This window comes from Dendropsophus ebraccatus, chromosome 3 (assembly GCF_027789765.1).
Source record: "Dendropsophus ebraccatus isolate aDenEbr1 chromosome 3, aDenEbr1.pat, whole genome shotgun sequence".
Taxonomy (NCBI): Eukaryota; Metazoa; Chordata; class Amphibia; order Anura; family Hylidae; genus Dendropsophus; species Dendropsophus ebraccatus.
Genome location: NC_091456.1, coordinates 188,756,989 through 188,781,047, shown reverse-complemented (window position 1 = coordinate 188,781,047; position 24,059 = coordinate 188,756,989). Strand labels below are relative to the sequence as shown.

Genomic DNA, 24,059 nt, shown 5'->3' with positions numbered 1-24,059 from the left:
TGTATTGCAGTGTATATGTATGTGTTTATGTGCCCATGTATGTACATGCATAATGTGTGTCTACCAGAGTGTATATACTTGTATGTGTGTGCGCATGTGTGTATATACCCGTGTGCGTGTCTGTCTCTAGTGACTGACATTAAGCTGACACGGCTGGCACAGGGGCCGCTCAGCCAGCATCAGGTGCCAATAAAATCTACGATTGATGCTACAGAAATCCCGCAATCCATCCATACAGGTAATGTCACATTCATACTCACCCACATGAACAAAGGTAAGTTTTATCTTTTTCCCATCTCCACAATGTCAGCAGTTAAAAAGCCCCCCCCCCCCCCCCCCCCCCGGATTCTTTTACTCGTACAGGTAAATCCCTTAAATAATCATTTTATCCAGGTATGTGGCCATGCTTATAAGGAGAGGGCTCTAGGGTCCGCAGACTGCAGTCCTGGGTTTCCGGTGATACCCAGTGATGTGGGATTTAGGTATCAGTGTTTACTGTTACTTGCTGCCCCAGTCTGTGTCATGGGGGTGCGGGTCTCAGCGACAGGAGTCCCATGGCGTATTTTTGCGCCGGGGTCTGGTTGGGGCTTCGGTCAGCAGAAGAGTTTGCGCATAGCCGCCCCCTGGAAATGAAATAACGGAATTCATCACTTGCCGGGAGATGATGGCAATACCGCGTCAGGAAATGATGAGGGCGCCTCATGGAATCATCAGTGCCGTGCCGGAAATGACGCGGACATCTCACAAACTCATCAGTGCCACGCTGGAAATGACGCGGACATCTCACAAACTCATCAGTGCCACGCCGGAAATGACGCGGACATCTCACAAACTCATCAGTGCCACGCGGGAAATGATGCGGACATCTCATGAAATCTTCAGTGCTGCGCCGGAAGTGACGTGGACGCCTTACACAGACGTATGCGCTGTTTTTCAATATATTTCAGATGTTGAGCCCTCCGTCCAAAAAATCATGTACATGTATGGTTATAGATCAGTCTTCGCAGAGTGAAACAGCAGATTTTTTGACATGGTTCAAGGGCCAACTTCTGGATACTTTCCAGGAGTTCGTCTTCTCAGAAACAACCCCAGCATGCTCACCCAGCTCATCATGCTCAACCTCAGGCGGCATCTCCATCTACCTCATTAGAGAACTCGGAGGCTGGTTCTGAGGATGTTGATTCAGAACCAGAAGATAGAGACAAAGGTAATCTGTTTCATAAAGATAATAGGTCTAACCTGATATCATCCATCAAGCAGACTCTAGAATCAGAGGAGGATATGAGTCAAAGTACAAAAAGACAACAACTTTTCCACTTTCCAATCTCTAAGCATAGAGTGCTGCCTAGTCATCCTATTATTAAAGATTGGCTACAGAAAGACTGGGTCAAACCAGAAAAACGCTTTGACCAAGGGTCCACGTTCAAGTTCATCTACAAACTAGAACCTGACTTCATTTCTGAGTGGGAGAACCCTTTCGAAAATTGATCTCCCGGTTGCACGTTTATCAAAGAAATCAGTCTTCCTGGCGGATCCCTCTTCTTCTATCTTCTAGCAAAGATAGATCTTCAGGACGTGTATTAACATATTCCAATTCTGAAAGCTCACTGGAAGTACCTTCGCGTAGCAGTTCGTACCTCTCGACCATTCATTTTCAGTTCACCTGCCTCCCATTTGGCATAAGTTCAGCACCAGTGTTCACGTAGGTGTCAGTAGTCCTGGCAGCATCCTTAAGGTTACAATGGATTTTCATCACATCTTACCTAGACGACTGGCTACTAAGGGCATCTTCAGGAAAGATCCTAAAACACCATCTTGTGGTTGTTTAATTTACTAATTAACTGTGTTTATTGCTAGGTTATCCCTCTTCTATGCGGTTAGATGAAATCTCATTGACCCACGGTGTGTGTGACAAACATGATCTATGTTATGTATCTTACTGTTTTCTGTATATTGTTTTCCTATTGCTAAAAGGTTAATTGGTAAACTTGAGTGTGTTGGCTGCTTAATGACCCCCAGCTGGGCTCACATACTGTCTTAAAGGGGTTATCCAGCGCTACAAAAACATGGCCACTTTCCCCCCTACTGTTGTCTCCAGTTCAGGTGCAGTTTGCAATTAAGCTTCATTTACTTTAATGGAACTGAGTTTCAAAACCCCGCCCAGTAGGGTGGAGACAACAGTAGGGGGAAAATGGCCATGTTTTTGTAGCACTGGATAACCCCTTTAAGGATGAGCCAAGCTAGTGGAGGATTACGGGATTGATAGTCTCTATATTGCCTTTGTTCTCAAAAACTCAGTTAAGGGACACCTGTCACCCCGGCTACCAGGGTGAAGTCCGCCCGACCCCCCGGTGGAGTCCCTGCAGGCTGCAGGCATATATAACACACACATACACAACTCTGCTCCACACACATCACACACACACAGCTCTGCTGCATACACATCACTTCAGCTCATCCAGCACAGCAGAGTCCTGCATACACTGAGCAGCAGCCCCTGATCATGTGACTCCTCCTCCTCCATGTGACTGATCACATGACTGTGACATCATGGCAGGTCCTGGAAGCACAGGGGAAGCACACGGCTCCTATACAGCTCTGCAAGCGGAGGGAAGGAGCTGGGGGACAGCGGGAGGATTAACCCCTTTGAGTTGTGAGGATGAAGTTGTTTTTTTTTCTTTTTTTGATGCATCACAAGAGCCTGAACTTTATATATTGATAACTTGTTTCTTTCTATCGCTGTGCCGGGTTTGTTGTACTTTTTCTTCCCATTCTTTATTATACATTGTATCCTCTACTTTCTATTCATCTCTCCAGGATCCTCTGCTGATATCTTCTATATAAGAGACCGACCCATCAACCATGGAGAGAGACAGAGACAAGATGGCCGAGAGGATAATAACCCTCACCCTACACATACTCTTCCTGCTTACTGGGGAGGTGAGGGATTCTGGGAGTGATGTCATCATGACATCATTCTTATCTATGGAATAACAGATGGATAGGACTGGAGAGGTGAGGGATTCTGGGAGTGATGTCATCATGACATCATTCTTATCTATGGAATAACAGATGGATAGGACTGGAGAGGTGAGGGATTCTGGGAGTGATGTCATCATGACATCATTCTTATCTATGGAATAACAGATGGATAGGACTGGGGAGGTGAGGGATTCTGGGAGTGATGTCATCATGACATCATTCTTATCTATGGAATAACAGATGGATAGGACTGGAGAGGTGAGGGATTCTGGGAGTGATGTCATCATGACATCATTCTTATCTATGGAATAACAGATGGATAGGACTGGGGAGGTGAGGGATTCTGGGAGTGATGTCATCATGACATCATTCTTATCTATGGAATAACGGATGGGTAGGACTGGGGAGGTGAGGGATTCTGGGAGTGATGTCATCATGACATCATTCTTATCTATGGAATAAGAGATGGATAGGACTGGGGAGGTGAGGGATTCTGGGAATGGATGGAGTGATAGTAATGTGTCTCTCCATACACAGGATTACACAGTAGTGAAGAAGTCCTCTAGTGGGCGCTGTGGGGCCCCTGGGTGTGAAGGATGGGGAAGAACCCTGAGCCCAATCCCGGGGCCCCTGATACATGAGGAAATGGAGGAAGAGAAGATCCTAGAAGTCACCAACAAGATGGTGGAGCTGCTGAGTGGAGAGGTGAGACTGTGGCTGCTGGGAATGCTGGGACATTATACAGTAACACCACTGGAGGGGTGGGGGGGATGACTGTGTGATCATTGTGTGTGTCAGGTTCCTATAAGGTGTCAGGACGTGGCGGTCTATTTCTCCATGGAGGAGTGGGAGTATGTAGAAGGACACAAGGATCAGTACAAGGATGTGATGCAGGAGGATCAGCAGCCCCTCCCATCAGCAGGTAATAGACAGGACTATATACACACCTCCTCTCTGTATTATCTGGATGGAAAGAATGAATTCAGTCTCTGTATGTGTTCCCTCCAGTCAGATCCAGTAAGAGAACAGCACCAGAGAGATGTCCCTGTCCTCTTCTCCCTCAGGATCAGGATCAGGTAGATGGAGATGTTCCCTATGATCTGTACATCCCACCTGACTTCTCCTACTGATGTTTTTTTAAAATATTTCTCTCACATCTTATGAATCAGGGGGAAGATGGGAATAATGTGAATGCTCCAGAAACATATGTGAGCAGTGGTGAGCAGTATAAGGAAGACATCACTATACTGAAGGATCTGAACCATATAACTGCTAAAGACAACACAGTAAAAGAAGAAGAAGATAAATATGACAGCAGTGATGAGCAGTATAAGGAGAACATCACTAAAAGGAAGCATCTGAACTCTATTAATGTTACAGATATGATGATGATGAAAGAAGAAGAAGAGACAGATGACAGCAGTGATGAGCAGTATAAGGAGGACATCACTACAGGTAACCGCCCAGGTGAGTAGTGACCACTAAATGCAGAGAACAGTCACACATTCTCCTCAGTCACCGGCTGTAACTATTCTGTGTGGAATATTATAAGCTCTGTGTCCTGTCAGTTTTCCAGCTATATAATCATTCAGCCTAAATTATAATATACAGCACAGTCCCAGCGGACAATATATTACTATCAAAACAATTAAAGCCTGCACATTCATACTTGTTCACACTATGCAATTTGCAGACAGCCATGGCTAACAGTAATTACAAAACAGAAAATGGTGCAGCAAAGAGCAAGTGCCATATAATGCAATATAATTGTAATTACTGTTAGCCATGGCTGTGTGCAAATTGCATAGTGTGAACAAGTATGAATGTGCGGGTTATGTTTCACATGTGTGGGGGTGGCTCCTTCTTTATAGCCGTGCACTTCATCCAGCTCCTGTAGGTGTGCTACACAGAGTTATGTTACCCTTATATGCCCAGATATGTAGATTTATAGTCCGAGAGAGGCCATTGTTAGTGTAGGTCCAACTCTCTGAGGGCACCTTAACATGGTGATTTGGTACATTTAGTTTGATCAAACAGCCTGCTAAGAACCTCATTTTTTTTCAAAAGATTTTTCAAAAAGATTTTTCTAAAGACTTAAAAAAAAAAAAAAAAAATCTAAAAACACTACAATGTTATATGGCACTTGCTCTTTGCTGCAGCATTTTCTGTTTTGTAATATATCACTATCAGTCTCATGCTGCATCTATAGTGACTGTCCGCATCTTACAGTGTACCTGTTATGAAAAAAAAATTGAGCCAGTTTTACTTTACACCCCTTTGATAAATCCCCTCCCCCCCATATCCCTAGGTAACCAGCAGTGTGAGATATCTTTCACGTTCCAGCGCTGTCTCCTGCCTCACACACACAATGCCTGTCAGTTGAGAGTACCACTGCTGGAATAAATGACGAGTATTGCAAATAGCCAGGGGCATCTGCATAGTTGCCAAAAGTCCGGTTTTGGCAGGGACTGTCCTGATTCTGAGGAGACAGCCCCGGCAAAACCATGTCCCAGGTATGTCCAGGGAAGCTCCGCCCCTGCTGTCTGAAGCTCCACCCCCTTCCAGCGCGAGTGATGCAGAGCAGGGAAAGGAGTCCCTGTGGGACTAGAGGAATCATACTGGTGAGGGAAGTATAGCTTTCTTGTGTTTTTGTTTTAAATACAGATGGAGGGACAAGAGGGTGCTGAAGGGGTTACTGGTATGATGATGAAGGGACAGGAGGAAGATTAAGAGGGAAGTAGTATGATGATGGAGGGGCAGGAGGATGAGAGGAGTAGTACTATGATGATGGAAGGGCAGGAGGATGAAGGGGGTAGTAGTATGATTAAGGATTAATGAAGGGGGTAATAGTGTGATGATATGGGGTGCAGCTGCATCATATGGGCACAAACTACCAGTATATACAGTCAGTCAGTAGAATGCTATCTCTGAGCCACAGCATGCTCTGAGTGGGGTGTGTGATATACTGGGGACTTAATACTGGGGTGTGTAATATACTGGGAACTTGATACTGGGGTGTGTAATATACTGGGTTGTGTAGTATATTGGGAACCTGATACTGGAGTGTGTAATGCTCCTTTTGTGTTGTTCTGACTAAATTCTAACTGGAAAATTTGAACCCACACCCATGATAGGCCACACCCCACTGAGACCACACCCACAATAAGCCACACCCCTTTCAACGCTAAAGTGTCCCTGGAAAAAAATTCAAATGTTGGCAACTATGCATCTGTGTTTTGTGTTAGGAAGAAACTTCCGTGGCTCGGGGTGCTGTGTGGTGGTGTTAGTAGAGCAGGTGGGCTTGGTGTTTTTCTTGTTCACTTGTCACAGTGGTCAGGAGTGGTGATACCCATCCCTGGACACACAAGCACTTTGCTTGAAAAGGGTAGCACAATATGAGGGTGTAGGTGCCGGTGGGGTGACACAAATGAACAAGACCTCCCAGGATAGCCCTGCAACAGTCAGTAAGATACTTCAGCTTGCTGTTTTTTGTCTTACTGGGGATCAGTTCCTTGCTTTGGTAACTGTCCTGAGTATAGAGGAGAAGGATCCCTGGAGTGGACAAGGTGTACCCTAGAGCAGTGCTTCTCAAGCTGTGAGGGGCCCCCTAGTTGCTGGTGCGGCACAGCTGAAGCTGCAGTTTTACTAAAAGTGACTATAAGCTGCAGAGTCCGTTTCCTGGCTGCATCAATATCAACATTACTGACTCATTTTGAAATAATTTTAATGTTATACAAAGTTTAGAAGACAAGAAGGGTAATCTGAGCAATAGTTTTTTTTTTACATGGACTTTCATTACCTTCATCCCCTTTGTGTGCTACCTGATAGAGATACTTTACCCAGGTGGTATAAAACTCCACACTGATAGTATAGGCCCTGGACTGGGGAGTCGCTGGGACGTCTCTTATTCGGGGAGGGTCATCCAGAGAGCTGTTTGGAAGGTTCTGAGCACTTACCAAGGACGTATGTAGCCAGAGGCCGGCCGGGTCGGTGACATCACTGCACCACGTGACTTATGCAGAAAATGAAAGAAGAAGCGGTGATCTGCCCCCAGTAACCATATACTGGTTGGGGTCCAGAAGGTTATCGGTATGTAGGGGGTCAATAGTGCTGTTTTTATTTGAGAAGGGTTTCCGTTACTTTTCCTACTAAGGACGTCATCTCACCGGCCTCCAGCTTCTAGATTCTTCTCCCTGACACTTCCTGTGGATGGGAACAGATCTGATCATTCTTATTATGTTACATAAAAAAGAGTAACTTTCCATGTCTGCAATATGTTTAAGCTTCTATTACTGGGAAATAAGAGAAATGGTGTTTTGTCCTTTGCAGATGATTCTACCAGGAGCTCAGGGGGACATCAGATCTCCTCAGAGGATCATATCACACAAGATACATATGAGGAGCCGTCCACTATCCCAGATACACCCTCAGCCCCTCACAGCAAAGATCTCTCATCTCATCCTGTTATACAAGTCCCATCTTCTGATCCATCACAGAAAGCTGACATTTACAGAGAAGGCGATGAGCATCAAAGAGAAAATACAGGAAAGTCTCAGTTTTCTTATCTACAACATGAACAATGCTTTACTCACAAAAAATATCTTACAGGGAAGAAGGCATTATCATGTTCAGAATGTGGGAAATGTTTTGCTCAGCGATCAAATCTTGTTATGCATCAAAGAATTCACACAGAAGAGACGCCATTTTCATGTTCAGATTGTGGGAAATGTTTTAATCGGAAATCAAATCTTCTTCGCCATCAAAGAACTCACACAGGTTATGGTGATCTTCAAACAGCAAATACAGGAAAGCCTCAGTTTTCTTATTTACAGAGTGAAAAATGCTTTACTCACAAAAAATATCTTACAGGTGAGAAGGCATTTTCATGTTCAGATTGTGGGAAATGTTTTACTCAGAAATCAGATCTTGTTAGGCATCAGAGAACTCACACAGGGCAGAAGCCATTTTCATGTTCGGAATGTGGGAAATGTTTTACTCAGAAAACAGATCTTGTGAAGCATCAGAGAACTCACACAGGGGAGAAGCCATTTTCATGTTCGGAATGTGGGAAATGTTTTACTCAGAAAACAGATCTTGTGAAGCATCAGAGAACTCACACAGGGGAGACGCCATTTTCATGTTCAGAATGTGGAAAGTGTTTTACTCAGAAATCAAGTCTTCTTAACCATACATACATTCACATGGAGGAAAAGCCATTTTCCTGTTTAGACTGTGGACGATGTTTTACTCGGAAATCAGCTCTTGTTCTCCATCAGAGAACTCACACAGGGGAGAAGCCATATTCATGTTCGGAGTGTGGGAAATGTTTTACTCAGAAATCAGATCTTGTGAAGCATCAGAGAACTCACACAGGGGAGAAGCCATTTTCATGTTTGGAATGTGGGAGGTGTTTTACTCAGAAATCAAGTCTTCTTGACCATACATACATTCACACAGGGGAAAAGCCATTTTCATGTTCAGACTGTGGAAAATGTTTTACTCGGAAATCATCTCTTGTTCACCATCAGAGTACTCACACAGGGGAGAAGCCTAATTTCATGTTCTAAATGTGGGAAATGTTTTACTCAGAAATCATCTTGTTAAACAACAAAGAACTTACAAAAGGGAGAAGCCATTATCTTGTTCACAATGAGGTAAATGAATATAAAGAATTCTAATTGATTATGAAGGAAAATCCACAATTTATAGCAAAATAGTTGAAGAATTTCACCCACCCCCTGAAAAATAAAAGCTATTAACAAATATCTGTCTGAATTCTTGTCAGTGCCTACAACTCCCAGCATGCCTCACTGCACAGTCTCAGCCTACTTCCCTGCCTCCCTTGAGCTGTGGCCCGCCGCCATCTTGTGTGCACTGTAATTGACCCTTTCCTGCTAAGAAGGAAAGGCCCAACACAATCTACCATGTAACACACAACTATCATCATAAATGATCAGCATGACATGACGGGTGTTGTAGTGATGCAAACCGGAGAGCCATTACTTGTAGTTTTGCAAGCTGTGACTCTTTAGTTCTCCAGTTTTCATGACTACAACCAACATCATATCCTCATTATAAAGCATAATAATGGTGGTGGGAGTAGTATTTTTTCTTCAAGCTGGAATTCCACTTCTAGCAATAGTACTACTCCAATCATCTTAGTCTGCTCATCAGTTTATAATGGGAGTTGTAGTTTTGCTAGCTGTAGAATTCCAGCTTGAAGAAATACTACTACTACCATCATCATGCCTTATAATCAGGATATAATGGTGGTTGTAGTTATGGAAACTGGAGAGTCAAAGCTTGCAAAACTACAATAACCATCATATCCTGATTATAAGGCAAGCTGTGACTCTCCAGTTTCCATAACTACAACCATCATCATCTCCTGATTATAAGGAACAATGGCACACTGATGGGGGAACAGACACATGATGAAAACTCCAGCATGAGGATGTCACAGGGATGATGTAACATTCAAATCATCATCATCATCATCCCGGCGACTCTTTCCCTCCTCAATCTGCTTACAACCCGCACCTCCACACACAGCCCACACCTCTGGGCTCCCTCTGACTGCTCATGCCGAAGCTGATAACAGAACACCTCATCCTGCAGCCCTACAGCCTGCATCTGCCCATACCTCCAGGCTCCCTCTGCCTAAGCTGTCATCAGTTATCATGTACAGCCGTCGCAGCTAGGGATGGTCCGAACCTGCCGAGGTTCGGGTTCGTACGAACCCAAACTCTCGGCAATGATTCCCACTGTCTGCCCGCTCCGTGGAGAGGGTGGATACAGCGGGAGGACCGCCTGGAAAACTGGGATATAGCCATAGGCTGTATCCCAGTTTTCGAGGCGGTCCTCCCGCTGTATCCACCCGCTGCACGGAGTGGCCAGACAGCGGGAATCTGATGCAGAGCGTTCGGATTTATACAAACCTGAACCTCGGCAGGTTCGGACCATCCTTAGTCGCAGCTCCAGGACAGCAGGGTGAGCAATGTTCCTGCAGATCACTACAGAAAGGTAGCCAGAGGCGGGGTATGGGGGGAAGGCACTGGCATTAGAGAGCAGGGTCGTGACATTTGATAAGGTTACCTTTTAATTTGCCTGACTCTATAAAGCCAGACACTCCCCAGGATAGGATGGTTCCAGATTAGAGTTAGCAGCTGCAGTTCTGCTTACAACTTAAAATCACAGACAGCTGATGTACGTGTCAGTAACATAAGTTTGGGAAGTGCCCCCTTTATTGTTTTGTGTTAACTTTTATAGACAAAATTTGGGGCAGTACTACTCATGCGCAGTGTATTCACATGAAATATATAAACTTTCAATACCGGCGGGGTTTCAAGTCACAAGACAAATACATATCACACTCTGATAGGTCAATCCATAGATGCTCAGCAGTTTCCTTTCCTGCACAGTCAAGCTGGTACAACATGTTGTTTACCATAAATTGTTTATATAACAGTGTCTCTTTCTTGCATCTGTATTGTGGCTGCGATGTAAGTTAAAGGTTCTGCGCTCATTGGCCTGCTGCCCGCATTCCTCTCCTTCTTCCAGACCATCTTTCTTTCACGCTCTGATCACGTTCTGATTCAGAGACCTGTATATATAGGTGTAGTTCCACAGATAGGTAGAATCACATCACATAGCCTTATCACAGGATTGGAGCACAGGGCTTCTTTATGCATTCCCCCCACTGAGACTAATTCTGAGAGTCCTCGAAAATCAGGGAAGACGGGGCCCTAAGTTGTGTTGGTGTCACCCTTCTGGCCTAGAAGGGTTTGCTATTCCTGGCTCCAAAGACTCTCGATAGCCACGCGTTGTGTCCTTCCAGGTCTTCTCCATCAAGGCCCAGTTGTTCATCCTCAGTGTCACAACCTCTATCTGGCGGCATGGCTATTGAGAAGGAAACGTGGGCTATCCAAGTCAGTTATTTCCACTCTCCTGACTAGCAGAAAGAAAGTCACTTCAAAGATTTACCTTCGTACCTGAAAGGCTTTCTGTAGATTTATAGGCTCCAGGTTAACGTCCTGGTTCCCCCTGGATATCCCTAGAGTGCTAGATTTCCTTCAGGAAGGCCTTAATAAGAGTCTTAGGCCTAGTGCTCTGAAAGTTCATATTTCTGCCTTGAGTGCCCTTTTTGATTTTAAAATAGAGCAGTGGCCACCTCATGGGCTGAGAGAGCTTCCCCATCTATAGAACAGATCTACAAGGCAGCAATATCAAGCTCTCCGCATACATTTTTTAGACACTATGGGGGAGATTTATCAAACATGGTGTAAAGTGAAACTGGCTCAGTTGCCCCTAGCAACCAATCATTGTTGCTAGGGGCACCTGAGCCAGTTTCACTTTACACTATGTTCGATAAATCTCCCCGTATAGGTTACTCCTTCCTGCCTCTGAGGATTTAGCCTTCGGTAGAAAAGTACTACAGGCAGTAGTCCATCCCTGAATTAGCTAGTCTACTCTCCATGGGTGCCGTCATAGAGTGAAAAGGGAAAACTTTATATGACGTGTGGTAATTGTTTTTCTTTTAGCTCGTGACAGCACCCACCTAATTCCCGCCCAGTTTTTGGTTGTGTATATAATGTATATATAAAATTAAAAATATATATTTATAAAAGGTTAAACAGAAATGATTACATAAAGAGATAATCTAAAATACTCTATTAGGACTTAATGAAGGAATTAGTCCTTAGTTTAGTCTGGCTAGGTAGCAGAATGTGTTCTCTTGTAGGCTCTTCGACTCTTGTTGACCACTGGGGTTGATGGGAAATCCGGCCTACTTATGCAAAATTCCTGGTGACTGTTTCCTGTGTAGCGAGGAGGAGGTGGACATTCTCCATAGGTGCTGTCATGGGCTTAAAGAAAAACAATTACCCTACGTAATTTAAGTTTTTCTGGTTTCACTTTACCTTTCTTTTTTTTTTTCTCCTCGCTTTTTTTAGTGCTTCGTTTGCTTTTTCTCCTTTTTGTGATGTCGGTGTTAGGGTGGGTTCACACTACGTAATCCAGGCCGCATAACTGGCCGCAAATTCTGCTGCTCACCCCCACTCGTGGCGGCGTGCATCTCCCCCCGTGCCATAGACTCCATTCTATGGTCGGGCAGATTTTGCCATCCGCCGAAAGAATTGAACATTAACCCTTAGAGAACTGGGCCAATTTTATTTTTTGCATTTTCGTTTTTTCCTCCTTGTGCTTAAAAGGACATAGCACTTGCATTTTTTCACCTAGAAACCCACATGAGCCCTTATTTTTTGCGCCATTAATTGCACTTCACAATGACAGGCTGAATTTTTTCATAAAGTACACTGCAAAACCAGAAAAAATTCAATGTGTGGTGAAATTGAAAAAAAAAGCATTTATTTTATTTGGGGTTTTTCGTTTTTACGCCGCTCGCCCTGGGGTAAAAATGACTTGTTATATATGTTCCTCAAGTCTTTACAATTACAACAATATGTAACATGTATAACTTTTATATTATGTGATGGCTTTTAAAAAATTCAAACCATTGTGAACAAAAATATGTTCCTTAAAATCGCTCCATTCCCAGGCTTATAGCGCTTTTATGCACAAGCCAAAAAGACAGAAATGGCTGCACATCGCACCCATGGCTGACACAAAAGCTTATTCAGCTACATTTAAAACCAACATCAGAAGTTAGTATATAATTTGGCCAAACCATATTGCCTCATGTACCACGTGCAGGTCTTCTGTTACACTTCTGATTATAGCGCTTTTATTCTTTGGTCTATGGGGCAGTGTGAGGTGTCATTTTTTGCTTTTTTTTTTTACGCTTACGCCATTTACCGTGTGAGATCAGGAATGTGATAAATTAATAGTTTGGGCGATTACCCATGCGGCGATAGCAAACATGTTTATTTATTTATTTATTATTATTTATAACATGCGAAAAGGGGGGTGATTCAAACTTTTATTAGGGGAGGGGGCATTTTATTAATAACAACACTTTTTTTTTTAATTTTACACTTATACTAGATGCCCCCCTGGGGTTAGGGTTATTCCCCCTGGGGGACTTCTAGTGTAAACACTCCGATCTCTCATTGAAATCTATGCTGTATACTTATACAGCATAGATCGATGAGATAGCCACTTTTATTGCTTCCGGCTGCTGCAACCGGAAGCAATCGAGTGCCGAGCTGGGATCAGTGCCATTACAGCGCTGAGCCCGAACAGAGTAGGATGTGTGGATTGCTCCTCCGAAAAATGTCCCGGAGGAGCTATCCACCCCACTAGACACCAGGGATGGCTGCATTAAAGTAATCAGATGCAGCTGTCTACTTTGACAGCTGCATCCGATTACTTTATAAGCGGGCACAGCGATCGGACCGTGCCCGCTAATAGCCGTGGTCCCGGGCCTCATGCAGCACCCGGGACCGCGGCCCCGGTCTAAACCCACATAGGTGGCCCTGAACATACATGTACGTCCAGGGTTGCCTAGGGGTTAATCCCCTTGTATAGGGCTAGGTTCACACTCTGTATCTGTGCGGCTGTGTTGCGGGCGGTAAATCATCGGCCGGATTTTTCCGGTTCATGCGTACGCTGGAAAGTATACGATATACGGCTGCACAGTGCACTTTATGTATGAATCTACGGCCCGATCGTAAACGGACCCGTAAAAAATGAACAAGACCATTGTTTGCGTCTGGAAATGCGGCCGTGGATTGACAGGCGGTCCGTACGGAGTACTTAAAAAATAGCCGGCAATGATGCCGAATGCCGATGCCTCTAATAGTTAATATATTAAATTAATAAAACACATTTTCTTTGTAATAAAGTCCCTTTCGTTGTTTAATAATTTAATTCTACCGAATCTATCATTGTGCAATTAAATATACTGTTAAAATAAATATATATATATATATATATATATATATATATATATATATAAATGTATATTTCTATATATATATATTTTTTTTTTTTTTTACAGTATATTTAATTGCACAATGATGGATGTTTAAATTTAATTATTGAACAACGAAACTGATTTTATTTCAACGAAAATGTGTTTTATTAATTAAATATTAATTAGTACAGGAAGCTCCATAAGCCGTTAATTCATATTGCCGGCAATAGAGCATTCTGTACTAATCATCACTTTACTTTAATTAAAACATCAAATGTTTCTTCTAATTATGTTATCACAATAGCATTATTAGAAGAAACATTTAGAATTATATGTGCGCTCAGCTGATTGGCTGATCGGCTGAGCGTACATATAATTAGCGGGTCCGCAGCACAGTGACTTCATTGTGCTGCGGACCAGCGAAGAGGACACATCGGGGTGAGTATAGAGCTCTCCCCACCCCCTCCCCTGCACTGCACCCATCCCAGCAAGGAAGGGGGGTCACTTAACCCCTTCCTTGCTGGGATGGTTGCAGTCTGACATCAGTCTGGCCCCCAAGGGGTTAAGAGGGATGCAATACATCCTCCCTTAACCCCTTGGGTGCCAGACTGTAAGCAGCGATCTGTAAAGATGCTGCATACTGTAAGGAGCACAACACCGCTCACAATGATGGGTGTTGTGCTCCTGTTTGTTTTTTGTGTGTTTTTCCCTTTTTGTTTTTCAGATATCGGTATCCTGTGGATTACGTCGGATTCCGTGGACTACGTCGATGAACAGCGGTTGTTTGTTGTTGTTTTTTTTTAAATAAAATGGTCAATGAGGGGTGTGGGGGTGTTTTTATTTGAATAAAAACATTTTTTAACTTGTGTCTTGTCTTTATTTCTTTACTTTATAGACTTAGTAGTGGAAGCTGTCTAATAGACGGAATTGGTGCTCCTGGACCGGGCGGCAGCAGGCTGGTAAGATTTAGGCTGGGGAGGGCCTAAACCAATGGCTCTTCCCACCCTGGTGTTACCAGGCTGCTGTCGTTTGGTTTTTAACCCGGCTGGTTATAAAAAATAGGGGGGGACCCTATGCGTTTTTTTTTTTTAAATAAATAATTAAAAAAAAAATGCATAGGGTCCCCCCTATTTTTATAACCAGCCGGGTTAAAAACTAAACGACAGCAGGCAGGTAAGACCAGGGTGGGAAGAGCCATTGGTTTAGGCCCTCCCCAGCCTAAATCTTACCAGCCTGCTGCCGCCCGGTCCAGGAGCGCCAATTTTGACGCTCCGGGACCACTGGCACCCGGCTCTTCCCAGTACCCCTGGTGGCATTGGGTACTGGGGTAATAATAGGGGGTTAGTGTTAGCCATTTTATACCGGCTAACACTAGGCCCCAACTTAGTAATGGATTCTGTCTATTAGACGGCTTCCACTACTAAGTCTATAAAGTAAAGAAATAAAGACAAGACACAAGTTAAAAAAAATTTTTTATTCAAATAAAAACACCCCCACACCCCTCATTGACCATTTTATAAAAAAAAAAACAACAAACAACCGCTGGTCATCGACGTAGTCCACGTAATCCACAGGATACCGATATCTGAAAAACAAAAAGGGAGAAACACACAAAAAACACACAAACAGGAGCACAACACCCATCATTGTGAGCTGTGTTGTGCTCCTTACAGTATGCAGCATCTTTACAGATCGCTGCTTACAGTCTGGCCCCCAAGGGGTTAAGGGAGGATGTATTGCATCACCCTTAACCCCTTGGGGGCCAGACTGATTGCAGACTGCAACCATCCCAGCAAGGAAGGGGTTAAGTGACCCCCCTTTCTTGCTGGGAGGGGTGCAGTGCTGGGGAGGGGGTGGGGAGAGCTCTATACTCACCCCGATGTGTCCTCTTCGCTGGTCCACAGCACGATGAAGTCACTGTGCTGCGGACCCGCTAATTATATGTGCGCTCAGCTGATCAGCCAATCAGCTGAGCGCACATATAATTCAAAATGTTTCTTCTAATAATGCTATTGTGATAACATAATTAGAAGAAACATTTGATGTTTTCATTAAAGTAAAGTGATGAGTAGTACAGAAAGCTCTATTGCCGGCAATATGAATTAACGGCTTATGGAGCTTCCTGTACTAATTAATATTTAATTAATAAAACACATTTTCGTTGTAATAAAATCAGTTTCAATGTTCAATAATTTAATTTAAACGAATCCATCATTGTGCAATTAAATATACTGTCAAAAAATACATATATATATAAATATACATTTATTTATATATATATTTGTTTTAACAGTATATTTAATTTCAAAATGATAGATTCGTTTAAATTTAATTATTGAACAATAAAAGGGACTTTATTACAACTAAAATGTGTTTTATTAATTCAATATATTAACCATGAGAGGCATCGTCATTACTGCAGAGGATCGCAAACCCCGGTAATAGCGATTCATGTAAACTGTTTCCCTGCTTTCCCAGATGCATCCAGAGGTGTTTCCATCACTTTCTAAAGATTTTATTTGTTATTTTTAGCTGAACCAGATTTCCAAGTAAATGACCGTATGTTTTCAGCCGCATGTCTATTTTTTCCCACGGCCGTAGTTTCAGCCACACATTTCCAGCCGCATAAAAAATACAGCCGCACACATACATAGTGTGAACATAGCCTAAGTGTGCGTGTATGAGCTGTCCGAGTGTATGAGCCTTGTACATTAGGGATGAGCAAATTTATGGTAGTAGCGAAGTGCTTCACTACGCTCGGCCGTCGACTTGTCAGCTGGCTGCATTTGAGCTCTGCTCCTGGTGCCTAGAAAAGTAGGATACAGTCCTGGATGAAGTTTCGCAGGACTGTCCCCAGATTTTTCAGACATCTGGAGCACAACTTAAAAGGGAACCAATCACACTAAAATTGGGCATAAAGGTAAGGAAACGTGCTGGTACATCAGCCAGCACGCTTCCTAACCATCCCCCTGTCCCACCCCCCCACCCCCGTCCCATGAACATTCAGCCCGCAAAGTTAGTTTAATCGTGTCCGACGCCGACGTCTTCACTAAGCTGCGCTTGCGCAGTACAGTGGGTGAAGCCGCTGCTGTACTACGCCGCGCAAGTGCAGTACAGCAGCGTCTACTCAGGCTGCACTGCGCATGCGCAGCTTAGTAAAGACGTCGGCGTGGCCGACGTGCAATGCCGCCCCCCCCCCGAGTGACGTCACCAGGCGCCGCTTTACAACACGCCCAGAGGGGCGTGATTACAGCGCAGGAGCCGGCCCAGGACCCAGTGACTACTTGACGAAGACCCCGCCCACCGTGACTACTCGAACAGCCGTCCCGCCCACCGTGACTACTTGTATGGTAATTTGCATAGAGCGCGGGACATGATTAAACTAACTTTGCGGGCTGAATGTTCATGGGACGGGGGGGACAGGGGGATGGTTAGGAAGCGTGCTGGCTGATGAACCAGCACGTTTCCTTACCTTTATGCCCAATTTTAGTGCGATTGGTTCCCTTTAAGTGCAGCCGGGTGACAAGCTGACGTCCGAGCGCAGTGAAGCACTTCACTACTACTGTAAACTCTATAGACCTGAATGATGGAAGGAGGCGTCCGTGTTCCCATGAAAGGTTTTTACACTTGTGACTCATTGTACATCATATACCTGATCACGTGCCCCTGTGACCTCAGATACTTGGAGGAGACCACCCAGAGGATCCAAGATGGCGTACTACAGCACAAGTCTACTATCCTCTGCCAGAAACCAGCACAGCCGCACATACAGGTCCTGGACTATATCCCCATGCCACGCAGTGGTGGTAACAGAATACAAAGATTATTAGCAGTAGTATACTTCTGGATACACACTTGGGAGTCCCATAGACAGGGAATACGAGATATATGAGGTCATCACTCTGTTCACATTGATTTATTATGTTGATAGGATTTTTTTTTCTTTTTTATACAGGTCAGGAATTTCAGACGGCACTCACCAAGTGTGAATAGACAATCCGGCTTTATTCAGACATGTTCACATTGTTAAAGTTGTGTGTATATAAAGGAGTGACATAGGAGTCACATGAGCATCCATCAAAGCGACACTAGCCACAAAACTGTGCTCCCCTGTCTCCTCTCCCCCACTACCTCTAATGCCTGAATAAAGCCGGATTGTCTATTCACACAAGGTGAGTGCCGTCCTCATTTACATATTGGATCTCTTGCGGTCTCTGAAGACAGAGCACCACGTATCTACCGTCACATGCATTCGGGTCCGATACCCTGTGAGTGGAGAGCCAGCCTGTGTTATCTTTTGTTATCTATGCATGAGATTGATTGATTGATTGATTGAGCGACTTTTCAGATGAAGCATGCCAACCTTTGGCCCTAGACATGGATATGGACGCAGCAACAGGCACTAACATGTTTCACAACCTGATATGGAGCCAGAGACTATGGTAACAGGTAGAGAGTAGGGATGGTCCAAACCTGCCAAGGTTCGAGTTCGTATGAACCTGAACTCTCGGCATCAGATTCCGGCTGTCTGCCCGCTCCGTGCAGCGGGTGAATACAGTGGGAGGACCGCCTGGAAAACTGAGATTCAGCCTATGGCTATGGCTGTATCCCAGTTTTCCAGGCGGTCCTTCCTCTGTATCCACCCTCTTCACGGAGCGGGCAGACAGCGGGAATCATTGCCAAGAGTTCGGGTTCGTACGAACCTGGACCGAACCAGGTTCGGACCATCCCTAGTAGAGAAGGAATGGGGGAGTTTTTTGCATTATGCAAGGAAAAGGACGTTTTAAAACTCCTCAGCATCAAGGCATTGGAATCTAGAGGGTTAACTCACGCTAAGATAGAAACAAAGCTGTTCTCGACAGTACACTCATTACAATCGTACAGCCAACATGAAAAAGTACTTAGAGGCCTGAGGGTCTGTAAAGTGATATCCCAATACATGTACTGCTTAACCCCTTATGTACTGCAGTGTGTAAGTGACCCAAAGTTCAAAAAAAAAAAAAAAAGTTAAAAAGGAAGACAAAGATCTCTGCTTCACTGCTCGTGCACTGATAACCCCTGACTAGAGATGAGCGGACCGTGTTGGGGTTCGAGTCCATCCGAACCCGAACGATCGGCATTTGATTAGCGGGGGCTGCTGACCTTGGATAAAGCTCTAAGGTTGTCTGGAAAACATGGATACAGCCAATGACTATATCCATGTTTTCCACATAGCCTTAGGGCTTTATCCAACTTCAGCAGCCGCTAATTAAATGTCGAACATTCGGGTTCGGATGGACTCAAGCATGCTCGAGGTTCGCTCATCTCTACCCCTGACCTCTGCCATATTTTCCTACTTGATTGCAGCAGCTGGAGAACAAAGGTCAGGGGTTATCAGATGAGTGAAGCAAAGATCTCCTTGTCTTCTGCATATTAACCCTTTTATGTTGCAGCATGTAAGTAAACATTGGGTCACTTACACATTGCAGTACATAAGGGGTTCAGCAGAAGGACACAGGAGACTCTTATCTTCCCTGTGCATCCCTGCCCCCCCCCTCTCCCATGGCCCCCATAGCAACTGCCTACCCTGCCTCTATGGTAGCTACGCCACTGCGTATTGGTATTGGGTACCTAAAATCCACAAAGATTTTGAGCAACTGCCAGGACGCCTCATAGTGGCTGGAAGAGGGTCTGTAATGGAACCTCTCTCGAAATATCTAGATTGGCTTCTGAGACCTATGTTAATAATCATCCCCTCTTATGTCCGGGACACTAGTGATCTTTTAGCTACGTTGGAGTCGTTTTGTTGGCAGGAAGACCACTGACAAGTGAGTATTGAGGTTGGGAGCCTGTACACCCGGATCCCGCAGGACAAGGGTGTACAGGCTGTCAGATGGTGCCTACGAGAACTAGGCCGTAAATTCCTTGCTGAACTATGAGAGTTTTCACCCGCTTCATACAAAAAGGTCTCTACCATATAATCAATTTATTAGATTCAGATGTATAAACAATGACGATAACTTATTTATTTAACAGGCAGAAGAACCGAGCCACCGACTGAGAAAAAGAGGCTACCCCAAAAAGCTTATTGATGAAGGTTTCCATAGAGCCCATAATCTGCATAGAGTAGAGACCTAAAACACATAGAAAGAAAAATGTTAGTGATGCTGACACAAAAAGAGGGTTGTTTTTTCTTTTGCGTATTCGCCGTTAGATAGTGATTCAAAAATTCAATCCATAAATATTGGCATATAGTGGAACAGGATGAACATTTGAAAGACTATTTCAGATCGACCCATTGTCACCTTAACACGCACACAAAACATAAAGGACCTGCTAGGACATGGCAGTTTAGATTTGTATACGGATAACAAGGAGGAGGACTGCTGGCTTATGTCCACAGGGGCAAAGGGGAACTTTACGTATGGACATTGCAAATCACTGAATGATTCCCAATATGTAAAAATGGGGGGGTAATGTACATAGAGTTACCGATTTTATAACCTGTAGGACCAAGTTTGTTGCTAATGTATTAACTTGTAGTTGCGGCAGATATAATGGGGGAGATTTATCAAACATGGTGTAAAGTGAAACTGGCTCAGTTTGCCCTAGCAACCAATCAGATTCCACCTTTCATTCCTCACAGACTCTTTGGAAAATGAGAGGTGAAATCTGATTGGTTGCTAGGGGCAACTGAGCCAGTTTCACTTTACACCATGTTTGATAAATCTCCCCCATGAGTTTACACCATTCACCCTATGGTAAAACTGACGTGTTGTCTATGTTCCTCAAGTCAGTGGGATTACGATAGGCGACTTATATAACTGTTATTTTGATGGCATTTTTTTTAAATAACTAAAAGTTCTTCAAATTGCTCAGTTCTTGCCTTATCCTAATAACGCTTTTATCGTTTGGTCTATGGGGCTGTGTGAGGTGTCTTTTTTGGCGCCATGATCTGTACACTTTCTATCTGTAACTTTTCTTGTGTATATGCGACTTTTTGATCACTTTTGACTACAATTTTTCTGGATTAGATGCGACTGGGAGACTTTTATTATTACTGCACTTATCAGGGATGATTAAACTTTTTGTTAGGGAAGGGGATTTTTTTATTCATGGAAAAACATATATATATATTTTTTTACTGCACTTTAACTTTTAGACCTCCGGGAGATTTTTATTATTACTGCACTGATCTCACATAGTGCCGTATCGATGAGATCAGTGCTGGATTACAACGGGCAGCTGAAGCCCACTGCAATCCATCACCGAAGCTGGGATCAGCGTCATTGAGATGCTGAGGCCTGGTTGGGTAGGATGAAGGGATCGTGTCCTCCACGAACACATCGCGGGAGGCGAGCCCCCACAGAGATGTCTTTAACAGCTGCATCTTTATGGTTAATTAGCAGCTGAAAACAGCCGGGAGCCGTGCACTGCAGAGAGTGCCTGAACTGTGAGCCCTCTCTGCTTCCCCTTAACAGCGACAGGACAAGCATACTCATCCTGCACCATTAAGGGGTTAAGTTTGCTCCCTTATGTTTGTAGTCACTGTTTCGATATGATGAATGGAATAAAGGTCCAGCAGGTAGTATGACACCATCTCCTGCACACAACACTTCTCATTTCTATCCTCTTTCCCCTCCAGCTGCTCCTCTCTTTTACTTCCACCCTCTATGTGTCTTATAGTGTCCAAAAGTGTTATTTTTGGCCAATTAGAGCCTGTATATGTCTATGGAGGACACTGGGGGAGGGGCATGGGCATCTTATGGACAGAATCACCACAGAGCAGGACAGCACAGCCTGGAGGAGGGGAGGCTGATTATAGCTCTATGGGGTACACAGGGAGCTGCTGTCAGTAAGTGCAGTGAGTAGAGTTACTAACACTATACACTGAACTATTTTACTATAAAATGCAGATTTTCAATCATAATCATTTAGAATTCTTTATAATCATTTACCTCATTATGAACAAGATAACGGCTTCTCCCTTTTGTGAGTTCTTTGATGCTTACAAAGACTTGATTGCCAATTAAAACATTTCCCACAATCTGAACATGAAAATGGCTTCTCTCCTGTGTGACTTCTCTGATGCGTAACAATTAGGTATTTATCAGAAAAACACCTTCCACATTCCGAACATGTAAATGGCTTCTCCCCTGTGTGGGTTCTTTGATGCCTAACAAGAACTGATTTTTGAGTAAAACATTTTCCACATTCCGAACATGAAAATGGCTTCTCCCCTGTGTGAGTTCTCTGATGCGTAACAAGAACTGATTTCTGATTAAAACATTTCCCACATTCCGAACATGAAAATGGTTTCTCTCCTGTGTGAGTTCTCAGATGCGTAACAAGATCGGATTTATGAGTAAAACATTTTCCACATTCAAAACATGAAAATGGTTTCTCCCCTGTGTGACTTCTTTGATGGATAACAAGCCTTGGTTTCTTAGCAAAACATTTCCCACATTCTGAACATGAAAATGGCTTCTCCCCTGTGTGAGTTGTCTGATGCGTAACAAGGACTGATTTCTGATTAAAACATTTCCCACATTCCAAACATGAATATGGTTTCTCCCCTGTGTGAGTTCTCTGATGCGTAACAAGATCGAATTTATGAATAAAACATTTTCCACATTCAAAACATGAAAATGGTTTCTCCCCTGTGTGACTTCTTTGATGGATAACAAGCTTTGATTTCTTAGCAAAACATTTCCCACATTCTGAACATGAAAATGGCTTCTCCTCTGTAAGAATTTTTTTGTGGGTAAAGAATGAGGGTGTAGCTGGGATAGTGGACGGCTCCTCATATGTATCTTGTGTGATATGATCCTCTGAGGAGATCTGATGTCCCCCTGAGCTCCTGGTAGAATCATCTGCAAAGGAGAAAACACCATTTCTCTTATTTCCCAGTAATAGAAGCTTAAACATATTGCAGACATGGAAAGTTACTCTTTTTTATGTAACATAATAAGAATGATCAGATCTGTTCCCATCCACAGGAAGTGTCAGGGAGAAGGATCTAGAAGCTGTAGGCCGGGTAGATGACATCCTAAGGGTCTGTAAAACACATACAGACTCGCAACGTAAATTTCGCTAATCTGTCAGGTCCTGGCAGTTCCCTGTCACTACATACTCGCAGCGGTCTATATAATTCTGCTGGCCCCTTAACCCCTTCAGCTCCCGCTCCGCTGTGTCTGTATATATTACTTCTCCTCACGGCACGGGTCACGGTGTACTGCTCTCCCGCCCAGCCAATCAGTGGCTGCGGCTGGGCAACACACTGATTGGCTGGGCGGGAGAGCAGTACGCCGGGACCAGTGCAGTGAGGAGAGGTAATGTATACAGACACAGCGGAGCAAGAGCCAAAGGGGTTAAGGGGCCGGCAGAATTACATACGTATGCAGTGACAGGGAACTGCCAGGACCTGACAGACTCGCAGTGAGATTTACGCTGCAAGTCTGTACGTGTGAACAGACCCTTAGTAGTAAAAGTAACGGAAACTCTTCTCAAACAAAAAATAGGACTCTTGACCCCCTACATACCCATAACCTGCTGGACCCCAACCAGCATGGCGTTACTGTCGGAAGATCACGGCCTCTTCTATCATTTTCTGCATAAGTCAAGTGGTGCAGTGACGTAACCGACCCGGCCGGCCTCTGGCTACATACGTCCTTGATAAGTGTTCAGAGCCTTCCAAAGCCAGGTATCCATACATAGCACTGTGAAACAGCTGTCTATGGATGTATATCTGGCTTTGGTTTTACCCTGGTCAACAAAACACAGTAATCACTAAGCTCAAGGAAAACAGTGAAAAAATTCCAATGAAGTACTCAATCAAGAGTCTCCACTGATGCCCCCAAAAATTTAAATATGCAAAACAAGAGTCCGTGGAGCCTCGGTTGCGAGTCTCAAAACAGGGGATGGCCAGATATCTCTAGCCTGTTGCCACGGGGTGCCTCCATGATGGGGAGAGCACCACACCACCCCGATAAATAGCCCCTTAAGTCCCACTCGGTTGCGAGTATTGGAACATAAATAGGGAAACAACAGGGTGGCCCCTTTTTATCAATGTCTAACTCAAGGTGCGAGTATTGCGATCATGACAAGGGCTTGCCAAGGCAGGCCTCCATCCACAGACAGCCGTTTCGGGGTATTGGCCCCATGTCAGTGTAGAGTAGTTTGGTATATTCCTGGTCATATCATCGGACTCATAATTGAGTTGGAT

At 44.1% G+C, this 24,059-nt stretch overlaps 3 protein-coding genes and 1 pseudogene across 3 annotated transcripts in view; 3 read left to right on the top strand and 1 right to left on the bottom strand.

Moving 5' to 3' along the window:
• The window catches only part of LOC138786727 (zinc finger protein 271-like), a 256,641-nt gene that overhangs the window by 7,280 nt on the left and 225,302 nt on the right, over positions 1 to 24,059 (top strand). The window lies entirely within an intron of this gene.
• The window catches only part of LOC138786597 (zinc finger protein 208-like), a 646,972-nt pseudogene continuing 626,030 nt past the window's right edge, over positions 3,118 to 24,059 (top strand).
• On the top strand, positions 7,170 to 8,745 carry LOC138786772 (oocyte zinc finger protein XlCOF22-like). Its single transcript, XM_069963814.1, has one exon. The coding sequence runs from the start codon at positions 7,257 to 7,259 to the stop codon at positions 8,547 to 8,549; it is 1,293 nt and encodes a 430-aa protein (XP_069819915.1). The 5' UTR covers positions 7,170 to 7,256; the 3' UTR covers positions 8,550 to 8,745.
• Positions 19,815 to 24,059, bottom strand: part of LOC138787588 (uncharacterized) — a gene marked incomplete at its 5' end in the record, with an annotated part of 98,129 nt that continues 93,884 nt past the window's right edge. The window contains 2 exon segments of the mRNA XM_069964934.1: positions 19,815 to 19,968; positions 21,793 to 22,756. Of these exon segments, the coding sequence (XP_069821035.1) occupies positions 21,797 to 22,756 (960 nt within the window).

Coding starts and splice junctions, on each gene's coding strand:
- LOC138786772 (XM_069963814.1), top strand. CDS start 7,257: ATGTTTAAGCTTCTATTACTGGGAAATAAGAGAAATGGTGTTTTGTCC.